Here is a 16,181-nt window from a genome sequence, read left to right on the forward strand (position 1 = left end):
TAATTCTGCTCCTATATCTTATAGTGCTGCCTCTGTCTGAAGGAGGGATAGAGATAACTATTTAATATTTAGTGTGACACATTGGACACTCAAAATTGCAATTTAGTTTAAATTAAAATTTTGCTTTAATCATAAGTACTAGAAGAACAGCCAACAAGATCAGACCACAAACTTATACATGTTTCTAAACCATTATGAGATAGTTTCCTGTAGAAATTAAACAGATTTTTACAGGTTTTACATTTAACTGCAAACACTACTAAAATGTAACAATTTAAAGCAATTACAACTGCTTTCACGTTCATCCGTGATATGTTAACTTAATCCTATTATAAACAAAACCAATGGGATAACTCAAAACATCTCAAACCTGAAAGATTACTTGTTACACCAGGAGCATTGATTTGCAAAGATGCATTTACTTACTACAGGATTTTTTCATTGCTGGGATACTCAATTGATAACAGACATTGATTGTCAACAAATGGGGTGATGAGCAATATACTTCACTATACTTCAGGAATCTTTTAAAATGAATCTTTACTTAGTGATAAGGGAGTTTACAAACTATACAGATATAGATAGTTTTTAAATTAAAGGCTTTTAAACAAAATATATAGAGAATGTATGAAATGCATTAAAATGATATAATCTTCTAGGTTTTGCTTCTACTGATTGAGATATGGATCATTAGAATTAGTATCATGAAACAGTAACATCAGCACACTTTGGTTCGATATATAATGTCCTAGTAGCACTACTGGAGCCACTTTCCACTTTGTCACAGTATGTCTGTACTCACTCTCTCGAACTTCACTTTACCTCAAGATTCATACACATTTCAAACTCAAAGGCACAATTTTGCCAGTATCATTCTTCCACTTTCCATCGACTTCTGCAACAAGAATATACTTACATTTTGTGGATTTGTCACTTTATTGCAAAATGTCAGCCCTAGCCTCAATGGCAAGGAAATGTGTGGCATCAAGGGCTTACATGATCTAACACTGTCATGAGGGATGAGAGAAGAAAGCAGAACAAGCCCTGCCCTTAAAAACACTGAAATTTACAGTGATCAATGTTTGTTTTGGGTTCAGTCTCTGGCATTCCAAAATGTGGCCCATTTCTCTAACCTCTACGTATAGCATAATACCATCAAGAAGGTGGCTACTTTCATGCAAGCAACTCAGCAAGCAAGATTCCTCCAACAGTAACTCTCAAATATGCATCTACTAAGAAAATCACAGCAGGTGTAAGAGAATATCACTTTCAGTCCCCCTTCTAAGGCAAGGGCACCTTGTTTTTCCTGCTGTTGGGACAAGATCTTGAAACTCCTTTCAGAGCTTAGTTTTACGTACTTTAAGGACTGTAATGAGGGACATCCACCGTGCCCCTCCCCCAACCGATCTGATCCAACAGTGTTCTCATGGGCAGTAACAGGGCAATCTGGTGAATTTTGCTCTTTCATAAGTATATTTTGCACAGATAGGAAAACCTGATGCCATCTCACCAGGGCCCTATATAATGCGAGCAAAACGTGTATTTACTCATCCTCAAACCCTCTTGCAATGAAAGCTAACATTTCATTTACCTTCCTAATTGCTTGATGCAGCTTAACTTACCATGATTTCTGTACATTATATCCAGGTCCCTTTTAACAGCATCTTTTAATTTTTATAGAGTCATAGAAATGACCAGACATTCAAATGAGTGGTCTCTTCATTTCTCTACAGTTAATATCTACTTTTCAGCATTTTATTCCATTTACCATATCTTTTGGCCATTCAATTAGCAGTCCATATCTTCCAGAATCCACCTGCCTCCTTTTCACATTTCAACCTCCAACTTGCTCATCCAAATCTACACAGATAATGAACTGGAATGCATTACTGATTCCAGCAGCACCTTTCTGGATAACTTTATTATTCTGCTAACTACATCAAAGTTGTGACAGATTTCTGAAACATTATTTCCCTTTTATGAGTTTATATTGGCTTTGTCCAATCCAACCATTATTTCTAAATGCCATGTTACCATTTTTTAAAGAACAGATTCTAGAATTTTCCCTTTGGCTGATATAAATCTAACTGATCTGTCCTCATTTTCTCACTCCTCCTTTGTCATATTGTGGGGGTCCATTTGCTACATTCCAATATGTGGGAACGGTGGAAAATTACAACCAGTGCTTTCACCATCTTTGTCGCCATCTCCTTTAAAAACTTGAAATACAGGAAATCAGATCTTGGGTGGTATAACTAAACATACAATATGAATATGGTTTCAATTTTGTAAATTTTTTGATTGAATAAATTTATCCTATCAAGTCCTATTATATCTAATTTTTTTCTTCCAACCATCCAGAATTGATCAAGCTTTTCTTTTATGGAAAACAAAGGGAATAACATGTTTTCGTGACTTATTCATGGATAACTGTCTCGTGTCTTTTGAACAGTTGTCTAATAAATATAATTTGCCTAGATCACATTTTTTCAGATATCTACAGATTAGAAACATTTTGAATATTATTTTATCTACTTTTCTGATATCACATCAAACTGAAATTACAGAAAAAAATTTAGGTTTAAACCCTATCAGAAGAGTTTAATAGCAATCATTTTTGATCTGATTACGAAAATACGTCTAGGTACATCTGATAAAATTAAGAATGAATGGGAAAGAGAACAGGTATCTATCCACCGAGAAATGGGAGAAAATTCTCCAACTAGTTAACACTTCTTCAATGTGTGCTAGACAAGCTTTGATACAATTTAAGGTGATTCATAGGGCCCTTATGTCCAAGGATAAGTTAGCTTGTTTTTATTGCCATATAAATCCTGTCTGTGACAGATGTAAGTCTGAGGTAACTTCCTTGACACATATGTTCTGGTCTTGCCCTCTTTGGGAAAAATACTGGAAAGAAATTTTTGATATTATTTCAGCAGTTTTGAGTATTGATTTACAACCTCATCCTATTACTGCAATTTTTGGATTACTAGTGATGGACTCTAGTCAATTATCCCCTTCAGCTTGCTGTTTGATTGCATTTGTTATATTAATAGCCAGAAGATCCATTTTATTTAAATGGAAAGATTCTAATCCCGCTACTACATTTCAATGGTTTTCCCAAACTATAATATGTTTAAACTTGGAAAAAATTAGGAATGGCACTATCGACTCTTCAGTTAAATTTGAAGAAACTTGGAGGCCATTTATTCAACATTTTCATATGATGTTAGTTGACCTTTTCCGAATCCTTCTCAATAACTTTTCGTTTGTGTATAGAGGTGCGGAGTTAATGACAAATAATGATTTTAACCAATGAAACATGGCAGCCCAGTTTTTGTTTTTGTTTTGTTTTGTTTTGTTTTTATCTTGTTTTTTTAGTTTAGGTGGACCTTTTTTTTCTCTTTTGTAAAAAAAAATCTTTGAATCTTTTTCATGTTTAGTTACTAAGAGATTGGGAGGCTTAGATTACACATGTTACTCGGAGTCTGTTTACTCGAAACTCAATAAAAAAGATTGAGAAAGAAAGATCTTAGGTGGTTATCAGCTTTCAGAGTTATTAAATTCTACAATTTAATTGTGCCATGAATGGGTAATTTCTTTCAGATATTCATTCATTCTACAGGTCCTCCCCAAGTTACAATACAGTTTCATTTCTGAGAACTACCTGCAACCCAAACTATTTTGAAGTTGGAAATACAACTATCCAGCAGTATATTTAAGTATATGATAACTAAGGGTGGCATATAGTTAAACCAGGGTACTTAACCATTCAGATTTCTCTGTAAGATGCAATGATATGCCACAACCTGAGTGCACACACAGCAGAGGTTGCCTGCAGCAGATGACAAGTCCATCTTGCCAGTCTCCCAAATGCTTGCCTATACAAACAACTGTACATAAAGTCGGACACTTATAACCTGGGGACGACCTGCAGTTTTGTTGTTATCTACTATTTCCAGAACGTTTACTGTTATTTTCCTTGAAGAAATACACAAATTGTGTAATTTTTCTGCCATTTCCTGTTTCATAAATATAATTGTCTCATGCATTAATTTGCAATGGACCATGTTAACATTTACTTTTTTATATATAATTCCAAAGAAACAGCTGTAGTTTGTTCTCGTTCTTCTTGGTATGTCATTCACTAATTCTTCCTTCTTCTAGTTTATCAGTTTATTCTCCTTCATTAAATTCTGACATTTCCCCAATCCCCAGGCTTACTCCCCTTTTGGCAACATTAAAAGCCCTTTCCTTACCTTATCCTAATTATAGCTAGACTACCTTTTGAGTTTTTATGCTTTGAAAGGGATATTTTTTGTTTTTTTTTGTATTTTTAGAATAATTAAACTCTGTTAATTATTTAATTAATGGTCATTGCTTCTTTATGGTCAAATCTTATGTAGTTTCTCAATCTTCAAGAATGATCTCATACCTAACACTTTGCCTTTTTTTAAACATTAAAGATTCTAATTTCAAACTGAGCTAAATTATTTTCAATCTTTATTCAACATTCTATTATAAGATTCCTCTTCATTAAAGGCCACTTAACCAAGTTATTAAGTAACCCTTTCTCATTACACATACGATGTTCATTTGAATTTGAAAATATCTTGTCATTTTCAAAATGAATTTCATAACCTTTTGTGGCTCCAAAAGTTAACAATGCCAAATGACTTGTCAGATAACTTATGCTATGATTTTATCCTATCTTTTGCTATACCATGAAGTGTGGTAACTACAGCTGCGTTAGTTCTTTTCTCTGAAATAGCTCAACCAAACCTTTTGCCACTAATTTCTTGTGTTCAGCTCTTCTCTGATCTGTTAAAGTTACGTTTTGCCTCAATGAAATATCTATGTAAAAAGTGTGATTTAATACAAAGTGTTTTTGACTTGGATCTGAAAGAAAATCTAATTAAAGCAGTATTATAATTTGTTTCTTATAATCACAAAATAACTAAATATAAATGTTATATTAAAAATCAGTTATTCCATACTATTTTGAGAGAAAGTGCTACAGATCACTTGGGAAAGACAAATTACCTTTTCATCAGGAATACTTTGACGAACAGACTCCAGATAATTGCTAGTGTTCTCAACATTTGTGTAGCGTAGCAAAGTACGAGCAAAATCTTCTTCACTAATTGTGGTCATTCCTTTGGAGTATGAAAGGAATTCAGTTTCCAAAATTTCAGTTTGTATATTATCCATGAATCTAAAATAGTATTACAATAACAGGCTATGAGAAAAAAAACAAAGTGTTGTCCAAAGACTTTTTTTGATGTGACACAATAGTGTGAATTACTGAAATCAGCATAATTTTGTACATGCTATATTTTCCTTCAATTAACGCAATAGTTTTTTCATAAATTGCAAGCACCTTAAACAGCAATGAAGTTATATTCTACAGTACATTTACATTTTGCAAATCTATTAACTAGAAATATAAAATGCAACTTCAATATAAAACAAGGTTGTATTTCAACCTTATTCTAATTAACAGTAACATAGAATAATAGCCTACAACTTCTCCTTTAAACACAGGCCAGCAAACAGGACCCATGTAATTCATGAAAACATTATTTTTATTTTTATGAGAAAAGGATAAAACCCAAAATAGCAATGATTTGATCAGAAATATTGTAGGAATTTATTTCAGATAATTTCTTTTTGCGGTTGATGATAAACTACTCTGCCATAAATTTCTTCATCGTCAGCAATCTAAAACCGTAACATTCCGTTTTAAATTCCTGCAACAAATTTCTGACCAGAAATGGAATTGCACAAATGGGAAGGAATGCTGAATATTGTTTCATTTCAGATTGTCCCAAAGTAACCTGCAGCAAATTAGATTTGCTTAAAATTCACTTAGAATGCATACCCACAGTTTGGAGGCAAGGCTTAAATTACTTTACTGGAGTAGTCTGGGATAAGAGGAAATTTGTTGTAAATTATGTAGGATTTTGATGGAATAAGTAAAGTTCTAGATGGGAGAAGATGTAATATATTAAATGGTGAGTTGGGAAGTAGGAGAATCCTAGTCATTCTGAGCACTATTATACTACAGAATAGGATTTTATTGGAAGTGTGGAGGAAAACATTAATATAAATGTATTCATTTACATCTTATAAAATCTAGGAATACCTAGATACACCATATACTGTATCAGCAATTGATTTTGGATAGCTAAGGGTGCATGGACTGAATGATTTAAGATCTATTCTAAATTTCTAAAATGTTAATTTGGTTTCTTTAATAAAATTATAGTTTTTGACTGGTCTATGGGAAAACGTAATGATTTTCTTAATGGACTGGAAGATTTCATAGATTCCTCTTCTGGCACTGCATCTCTGTGCAACATTGGATGCTATGACGCTGCATTTAAAAATTCTGCCTGCTATACTCCTTTTTCTTAATCAACACAAGAAACACAATTCAAAATTATATCTGGTTGGATCTTCTATAAGTTTTCTATTAGTGGCTACTGCAAATCTTATCACTTCATCTATCTAATAGCCAATCATATGCATCTGCTGTTATTCTGGCAATTTCTAACTTTTTCTAACTGGAGGACTGATTCATTTTGTTCACTTTCCTATTCTCAAACCCCAATGATCTTAGCAATAGAGAAGTTTATCCAGAATAACTCTCAACAGTTTCAAAGTACTTAATGATATATGTATGTATCACTTTAGATTGAGTATATTTTAACTAATTCCCACAAATGAATCTCTGAAAAATATATAGAATTCATCAAAAGACTACCCCAATTACGGGAAATTGCTAAAATAGAAGTTGGCTAATCAGTATTTTATGCTTAGCATTTTTATAACACACATCAATTTAATCAAATTAATACAAATTTTAATTAGTGACTTACTTGTAAAAGTCATCAAAATTCAGCTCAGCCTTTCCTTTTCTTCCAAAAAAGTGCACAAGTAGTGTAGTATCTACAAGAAAACTTTGCATTGCATGCTGTAATAAAACAAACATAGCTATTTCAATAATGAACTATCGCTGCTTAAAAATGACAGAAATAACTCTATGGATGGAAGCGCCCACGGAAGAAGTATGGCTGTAGATTGGAGTTTCAAGTGCGTTTAAGGAAACGGGGTTTTAAACTCCCAATACTGACTATCTTGCTGGCAAATGTGCAGTCTCTGGTGAATGCAGCGAATCAGATCGATGGCTCAGATCAGATCAGATCACACCATCACGATAGATCTATAGTGTCTCTCAAAAGCAGAGGTGGAGGAGTATGCCTCATGAACAACTCTTATGGTGCAGAAATATATCAGTACTTTCCCAATTCTGCTCACCAGACCTGGAATATCTAGCAGTAAAGTGTCCTCCTTTTTACCTACCACGGGAGTTCTCTAGGGTCATTTTGGAGGCAGTATACATTCCACCTCAGGCCAATGTCAATCAAGCTTTAGATGATCTGAGCAATGGGATCAACATGCATGAAAAACAGCGCATCCTAACACTTCACCATTGTTTTGGGAGATTTAAACCAGGCCAGTCTGAAAAAATCACTAAACAATTACCATCAACAGATCACTGCAATACCAGAGGAAACAACACACTGGACCTTTGCTACACCACCATCAAGAATGCCTATCCACGCCATCACTTTGGGAAGTCTGATCACCTGGCTGTACCTCTACTCCTTGAGTATCGACAGAGACTGAAGACTGCAGCACCAGCAGTGAGGACCAAGAAGGTATGGACAAGGGAAGCACAAGAGCATCTACAGGACTGCTTTGAATTGGTGGACTGCACTGTATTCAAGGATTCATCTTTGAACCTGGATGAGTATGCTGCAGTTGTTACCGACCTCATTAGTATCTGTGTGGATGAGTGTGTGCCTACAAAAACACTGCATATTCACAAACCAAAAGCCGTGGATGAACTAGGAGGTACGTCGTCTGCTGAAGGCTAGATCTGTGGCATTCAGGTCTGGCGATCCAGACTTGAATGCCACAGGTATGATCTGCGAAGGGCTATTTCAAGGGTGAAGAGACTCTGGCAGGGCCTGCAAGACATTACTTCCCACAAAGTGAAACCCAATAGCATGAATGGCAGCCATGCTTCACTACCAGATGAACTCAATGCCTTCTATGCCCGCTATGAAAGGGAGAATATAACTATAGCTGTGAAGATCCCTGCTGCATCTGATGACCCTGTGATCTCCGTCTCAGAGGCTGATGTTAGACTCTTTAAAGAAAGTGAACCCTCGCAAGCCAAGGTCCTGATGGAAGGACAGGAATGGTTACTTCAAGTGCCGGGTTTTAGATGTTTCAGGAAGGACAGGGAGGGAGGCAAAAGAGGTAGGGATGTGGCACTATTGATCAGAGATAGTGTCAAGGCTGCAGAAAAGGTGGACGTCATGGAGGGATTGTCTATGAAGTCTCTGTGGGTGGAGATTAGGAACAGGAAGGAGTCAATAACTTTACTGGGTGTTTTTATAGGCCGCCCAATATTAACAGGGATATCAAGGAGCAGATAGGGAAAATATCCTGGAATGGTGTAATAATAAGAGTTGTTGTGATGGGAGATTTTAATTTCTGAAACATAGATTGGCATCTCCCTAGAGCGAGGGGTTTAGATGGGCTGGAGATTTTAATTTCCCAAATATAGTTTGGCATCTCCATAGAGCAAGGGGTTTAGATGGGGTGCAGTTTGTTAGGTGTGTTCAGGAAGGTTTCTCAACACAATATGCAGATAAACCTACAAGAGGAGAGGCTGTACTTGATTTGGTATTGGGAAATGACCTTGGTCAGGAGTCAGATCTCTCAGTGGGAGAGCATTTTGGAGATAGTGATCATAATTCTATCTCCTTTACCATAGCATTGGACAGAGATAGGAACAGACAAGTTAGAAAAGTGTTTAATTGGAGTAGGGGAATTATGAGGCTATCAGGAAACTTAAATTGGAAACAGATGTTCTCAAGGAAAAGTACATTAGAAATGTGGCAAATGTTCAGAGAATATTTGTGTGAAGTTCTGCATAGGTACGTTCCAATGAGACAGGGAAGTTATGGTAGGGTGCAGGAAACATGGTGTATAAAAGCTGTAATAAATCTGGTCAAGAAGAAAAGCTTACAAAAGGTTCAGAGAGCTAGGTAATGTTAGAGATCTAGAAGATTATAAGGCTAACAGGAAGGAGCTTAAGAAGGAAATTAGGAGAGCCAGAAGGGGCCATGAGAAGGGGGACGTCACGTGATGACGTAGGATCGAGACGTGGAAATCCAGCTCTCCTGTAAAAACCAATAAAACAAAGTTTAAGTGAAGAAGAGTTAATAAATACCTTCTAGAAATTACTTATAAACAATTCAGGACTATCTTTAGATATGCCTCCTAAACAGAAATAGAAGAGAATTACTACTTTTGAAGACAGCGCGAGTTGGCGGGGAAAGAGGCCCGGCCATTTTGGCAGAGCCTCGTACTCAAGTTGGATCTCTTCCTGGCGAAGTACATGTCGCCTCCGATGGTGCAGGGCAGGAGGCTGCGGCAATATCAACGGTCTCTAAGAAGAAACAGCGGGAGCTGCGCATGCGTGAAGAAACGAGTATGCACAAACAGGTGCAAACAAAACTACGAGTTCCAACTGTGACTGGAAGTGAAAATGAAGGTGAATTGGAAGTAGAATCAGACTCTCTGGAAAACACAGATGAAGAAATAGATGAAGAAGAAGAACAGGAGGAAATTAAAGGTGGAAAACTTTGTGGAGACATAAGTAAAGTCCTGATACAAATAATGCATGAATTAAAAGTAATAAAAAACAGATATTAGAAATGTGAAGATTACGCTTGATAAGGTAGTGGAAAAACAAAAGAAAATGGACAAAGAAGTTAAAAAGTTGGAAGAAAAAATGGGAGACAACACTGAAAGAATGGACAAGATGGAAGATAATATCCTTGCCTGGACATCAGAAAGAAAACAGTTGTTGGAAAAAGTAGATGTGCTCGAAAATTTCAGCAGACGATACAATATTGATTGTTGGTCTTAAAGAAGGTATAGAGGGAGAAGATTCAATAAAATTCTTTCAAAAATGGATTCCGGAAATCTTGGAAATGGAAGAGGGAAGTCAGTTAATTGAAATCAAAAGGGCTCATAGAGCTTTAAGACCAAAGCCCCAACAAGATCAAAATCCACGATCAATCTTGATAAAATGTTTAAGATATCAAGATAAAGAAAAGATCTTGAAGGCAGCTGCTCAAGGTGCCAGAAAGAGAAGTGGGCCATTGATGATAGAAGGGAAAAGAGTTCTTTTTTATCCTGATATAAGTTACAACCTTTTGAAGAGGCGGAAGGAATTTAATTCAGTGATACAAATCTTATGGGAAAAGGGTTATAAATTTATATTGAGCTACCCAGCAACACTGATAATTTTTTTGGATGACAAAGAAAGAAGATTTTTTACTGATCATCAGAAAGCGGAGGAGTTTGTACAAGAACTTCCTAATATTCGCGAGATGTGGTAAAGAATTATGGAAATGAAATGGATTAAAGATGAAGATTGAGATAGGGATCGGATTTGATGGACATTTATGAGTAGAAGAATATACAAATATACTTTAAGTATATGATAGAAGGGGAACAAGATAAAAAAAATGGAGGAATATTAATTAGGAGCAGATTAATTTTTTTTCTTCTTCACTTATATATATCTTTATTTTGTTACGGGGGAGCTGGAGGAGCTTCTGATCGATTGCTGCGGGATTCACGTGTGTAATCATGGCGATTGCCATGACCCGTAAAACGGAGGGGGGTAATGTTGTGTTTCTATTCATTCACAACATTAGTGGGGGGGTATTTTGTTATTTTTTTTCATTACTATCTATCTTTCTTCTATTTTTCTTTTTTTTTGCCTGGATGATTGGGGGGGGGGTGGGGGGAGACACATAGCAACATGGAGAATTTTAAAGAGATTCCCCAAGGTATTATGAATGACTAATTTACTCAATTTTTTAAGTTTTAATGTTAATGGGCTTAATGGACCTGTGAAAAGAAAAAGAGTTTTAACATATATTAAGAAAATGAAAGGAGATATAGCTTTTTTTGCAGGAAACACATTTAACAGAGACAGAACATCAGAAATTAAAGCGAGATTGGGTTGGAAGTGTTATTGCAACTTCATTTAATTCAAAGTCGACGGGAGTTGCAATTTTGGTTAATAAAACCTTACCAATTAAAATACAAAATGTACTAATTGATTCTGTGGGGAGATATGTGATTATACATTGTCAAATCTTTTCGGAATTATGGACTCTTATGAACATTTATGCACCAAATGAAAATGATGCAAAATTCATACAAGAAGTTTTTTTGAATTTGGCCGATGTACATGATAAAATATTAATAGGTGGAGATTTTAATTTTTGTTTAGACCCGGTTCTAGATATGTCAGCTAAGGCTGTTATAAAATCAAAAGTAATAAAGCTAACTTTATCATTGATGAAAGACTTAAATTTGATTGATATATAGAGAAGAATTAATCCAAGAGAAAGAGATTATTCATTTTATTCAAATAGACATAAAACTTATTCAAGGATTGATTTTTTCCTATTATCAATGAATATTCAGGATAGAGTGAAAAGTGTGGAATATAAAGCAAGAATACTGTCAGATCATTCCCCCTTGATAATGATGGATAAGGAGGAATTGATTTACAGATGGAGATTTAATTCAATTTTACTAAAACGTCAAGATTTTTGTGATTTTATGAAAAAACAGATCCAATTTTTTTTGGATACAAACTCATATTCAGTTGATGATAAATTTATATTATGGGAAGCAATGAAAGCATATTTGAGGGGTCAGATAATAAGTTATACTTTTAAAATTAAGAAGGAATATATGGTAGAAATAGATCAATTAGAAAAAGAGATTACAAAATTTGAAAAAGAATCCCAAAGATATATGACAGAAGAAAAACGAAGACAACTTGTCAATAAGAAGCTACAATATAATACCCTCCAGACATATCGAACAGAAAGTGTAATTATGAGAACTAAACAGAGATATTATGAATTAGGTGAAAGATCACACAAGATTCTTGCTTGGCAGTTGAAAACAGAGCAAGCTTCCAAAACAATAAATGCATTTAGAACAAGTGCAAATAAAATTACTTATAAACCTTTAGAAATTAATGAAACTTTTAAAAAATTTTACTCTGAATTATATCAATCAGAATCACAAAATGAAGTTGCTGAGATAGAATTTTTTTTTATCACAAATAACTCTTCCAAAATTGAATTCGGAAGAACAGAAAGGATTAGATATGCCCTTTACATTAAGAGGTTGAAGAAGCTCTAGGATCACTCCAGAGTAACAAATCTCCAGGAGAAGATGGTTTTCCGCCTGAATTTTATAAAAAATTTAAAGATTTATTAATCCCTCCCTTTATGGAGTTAATATATCAAGCGGAAAGAACACATAAACTTCCACAATCTTTTTCGACAGCGATCTTAATAGTATTGCCAAAAAAAGATAGGAGATCCTTTAAAACCAACATCATATAGGCCTATCTCTTTGTTGAATACGGATTATAAAATAATAGCAAAAATTTTATCTAATAGATTATCTAAATATTTACCAAAATTAATACATATGGATCAAACAGGCTTTATTAAAAATAGACAATCGGCAGATAATGTAACTCGGTTACTTAGCATAATTCATCTGGCACAAAAGAAGGAGGAAATGAGTGTGGCAGTTGCTTTGGATGCAGAAAAAGCATTTGACAGATTGGAATGGGACTTTTTACTTAAGATATTGGAAAAATATGGGTTAGGAAAATCTTTTATAAAATGGATTAATACCTTAAATACTAGTCCCAAAGCTAAAGTAGTGACAAATGGTCAAATTTCAATATCATTCCAGTTAACAAGGTCAACTAGACAAGGCTGTCCATTATCACCTGCCCTATTTGTATTGGTGATAGAACCATTAGCTGAATTAATTAGAATGGATCCAGATATTGTGGGCTTCAGAGTTAACCAGGAGGAATATAAGATTAATTTATTTGCTGATGATGTTCTGATTTATTTAACAAATCCATTGCATTTGTTGCATAAATTATCTTTTAGATTGGAAGAATATGGGAAAATATCAGGGTATAAAGTAAACTAGGATAAAAGTGAAATTTTACCCCTTACTAAAGGAGATTATAGTCAATGTTGATTAGTAACTCAATTCAGATGGCCGACAAATGGTATAAAATATTTAGGTATAAGAGTCGATAATGATATAAAGAATTTATATAAATTAAATTATTTGTCATTATTGAAAAAGATACAAGAAGATCTTGATAAATGGATGATGTTACCAATAACATTAGTAGGTAGAGTTAATGCTGTAAAAATGAATATATTTCCTAGATTACAATATTTATTCCAAACATTACCAATACAACTGCCCCAGAAGTTTTTTCAAGAGTTGAATAGATGTGTGAAGAAGTTTCTTTGGAAAGGTAAGATGTCAAGAATATCGTTGGAAAAATTGACATGTAAATTTGACCTAGGAGGGTTACAACTCCCAAATTTTAAGAATTATTATAAAGCATATCAACTTAGATTTATTGCATCTTTTTTTGATGAACAAAAACTGGCATGGATTAGAATAGAGTTAGATAAGATAGGAGAAAATATACCAGAAGATTTTATATATAAATGGGAATCCAAATGGATATGGGAAAAGAAAGAATCTCTTATATTTAAACATTTGATTGATTTATGGAATAAGGTAAATGTGAATGATGAGATAAAGAAATCTTTATTAGCAAAGAGAACCCTAATTCAAAATAGACCTATTCCTTTTACAATGGATAATCAACTTTTATATAACTGGTTTCAAAAAGGGATCCGATATATAGGTGACTGTTTTGAATGAGGTATATTGATGTCGTTTGATCAATTAAAGAATAAATATAAAATATCAAATAACACTCTTTTCTGTTATTTTCAATTAAAGGCCTATTTAAGACATAAACTGGGTCAAACAAAGTTAATGCCAAAACCTGATGAAATAGAAACTTTAATTCAAAAAGGAAAAATTAAAAAATTTACGTCTTGTATGTATAATTTGATTCAAAAACAGACAATTAAACCAGGAATTTATAAGTCAAGACAAAAATGGGAAACTGATTTGAATATTAAAATTGATGAAAAAAAATTGGTCAAGACTATGTCTTGATAGTATGACAAATACAATAAATGTCCGACTTAGATTAGTACAATACAATTTTTTACATCAATTATATATTACACCACAAAAAATAAATAGATTAAACCCAAATTTATCTGACCAATGTTTCCGATGTAATCAAGAAATCGGTACTTTTTTACATTCTACTTGGTCTTGTTTTAAAATTCAACCTTTTTGGATAAATCTAAGACTTTTACTGGAACAAATTATTGGAATACAACTTCCACATAGCCCAATATTACTTTTATTAGGCGATATTGAAGGGATAATACCGAAACCTAAATTGAATAAATATCAGAAAAATTTATAAAAATTGCATTGGCAGTAGCCAAAAAAGCTATTGCAGTTACTTGGAAATCAGATTAATACTTAACTATGGACCGTTGGAATAATGAAATATATAGCTGCATTCCACTTGAAAAAATTACTTATAATTTAAGAAATGAATATATTTTTGAAAATTTGGCACCCCTATCTACAAAAGATATGATTAAATATATAGGTCCTTTGAAGATAAAATTATTAGTTATTTGGGGAAAAAAAAGATATATACTAAAGTTATTTTGAACTCCATGGAACATGTGGGGATCCTCTGATATCTAGGCAATCCTCCTTTCTTTCTTCTTTCTTTCTTTCTTTTTCCTTTTTTTTAGACAGGGATGTTAAGGGGGGAAGGATTAAGGGGAGGGGGGAGGGCTAATATTAATTTTCATTACTCTATCATTCTATTCATTGTATGTAATTCTCTTAAAAATTTAATTAAAAATATATTTAAAAAAAGAAAAGCTTACAAAAGGTTCAGAGAGCTAGGTAATGTTAGAGATCTAGAAGATTATAAGGCTAACAGGAAGGAGCTTAAGAAGGAGATTAGGAGAGCCAGAAGGGGCCATGAGAAGGCCTTGGCGGGCAGGATTAAGGAAAACTCCAAGGCATTCTTCAAGTATGTGAAGAGCAGGAGGATAAGATGTGAAAGAATAGGACCTATCAAATTTCACAGTGGGTAAGTGTGTATGGAACCAGAGGAAATAGCAAAGGTACTTAATGAATACTTTACTTCAGTATTCACTATGGAAAAGGCTCTTGGTGATAATAGTGACGACTTGCAGCAGATTGAAAAGCTCGAGCATGTAGATATTAAGAAAGAGGATGTGCTGGAGCTTTGGAAAGCATCAAGTTGGTTAAGTCGCCGGGCCCAGATGAGATGTAACCCAGACTACTGTGGGAGGCGAAGGAGGAGATTACTGAGCCTCTGGTGATGATCTTTGCATCATCAACACGGACGGGAAAGGTTCCAGAGGATTGGACGGTTGCGAATGTTGTTCCTTTATTCAACAAAGGGAGTAGAGATAGACCAGGAAATTATAGACCAGTGAGTCTTAACTCAGTGGTTGGTAAGCTGATGGAGAAGACCCTGAGAGGCAGGATTTATGAACATTTGGAGAGGTATAATAAGCTAAGGAATAGTCAGCATGGCTTTCTCAAGGGCAGGTCGTGCCTTATGAGCCTGATTGAATTTTTGAGGATGTGACTAAACACATTGATGAAGGAAGAGCAGTAGATGTAGTGTTTACAGATTTCAGCAAGGCATTTGATAAGGTACCTCATGCAAGGCTTATTGAGAAAGTAAGGAGACATGGGATCCAAGGGGACATTGCTTTGTGGACCGAGAACTGGTTTGCCCACAGAAGGCAAAGAGTGGTTGTAGATGGGTCATATTCTGCATGGAGGTCGGTCACCAGTGGAGTGCCTCAGGGTTCTGTTCTGGAACCTTTATAGAACCATAGCACATTACAACACAGAAACAAGCTTTTTGGCCCTTCTTGGCTGCGCCGAACCTTTTATAAATGACCTGGATGAGGAAGTGGAGGGATGGGTTCATAAGTTTGCTGATGACACTAAGGTTGGAGGTGTTGTGGATAGTTTGGAGGGCTGTCAGAAGTTACAGCCGGACATTGATAGGATGCCAA

The 16,181-nt window shown here is 34.6% G+C and overlaps 1 protein-coding gene across 2 annotated transcripts in view; it reads right to left on the reverse strand.

The window, feature by feature from the left end:
• The window catches only part of micu3a (mitochondrial calcium uptake family, member 3a), a 153,909-nt gene that overhangs the window by 28,498 nt on the left and 109,230 nt on the right, over window positions 1-16,181 (reverse strand). For both annotated transcript variants that reach the window (XM_073064596.1, XM_073064595.1), the window contains exons 10-11: window positions 6,885-6,979; window positions 5,047-5,218 (exon numbers count right to left, since the gene is read on the reverse strand). In XM_073064596.1, the coding sequence (XP_072920697.1) occupies window positions 5,047-5,218; window positions 6,885-6,979 (267 nt within the window). The remainder of the gene's footprint in view (window positions 1-5,046; window positions 5,219-6,884; window positions 6,980-16,181) is intronic.

The sequence above is a fragment of the Hemitrygon akajei genome, chromosome 13, assembly GCF_048418815.1.
Source record: "Hemitrygon akajei chromosome 13, sHemAka1.3, whole genome shotgun sequence".
Lineage (NCBI taxonomy): Eukaryota > Metazoa > Chordata > Chondrichthyes > Myliobatiformes > Dasyatidae > Hemitrygon > Hemitrygon akajei.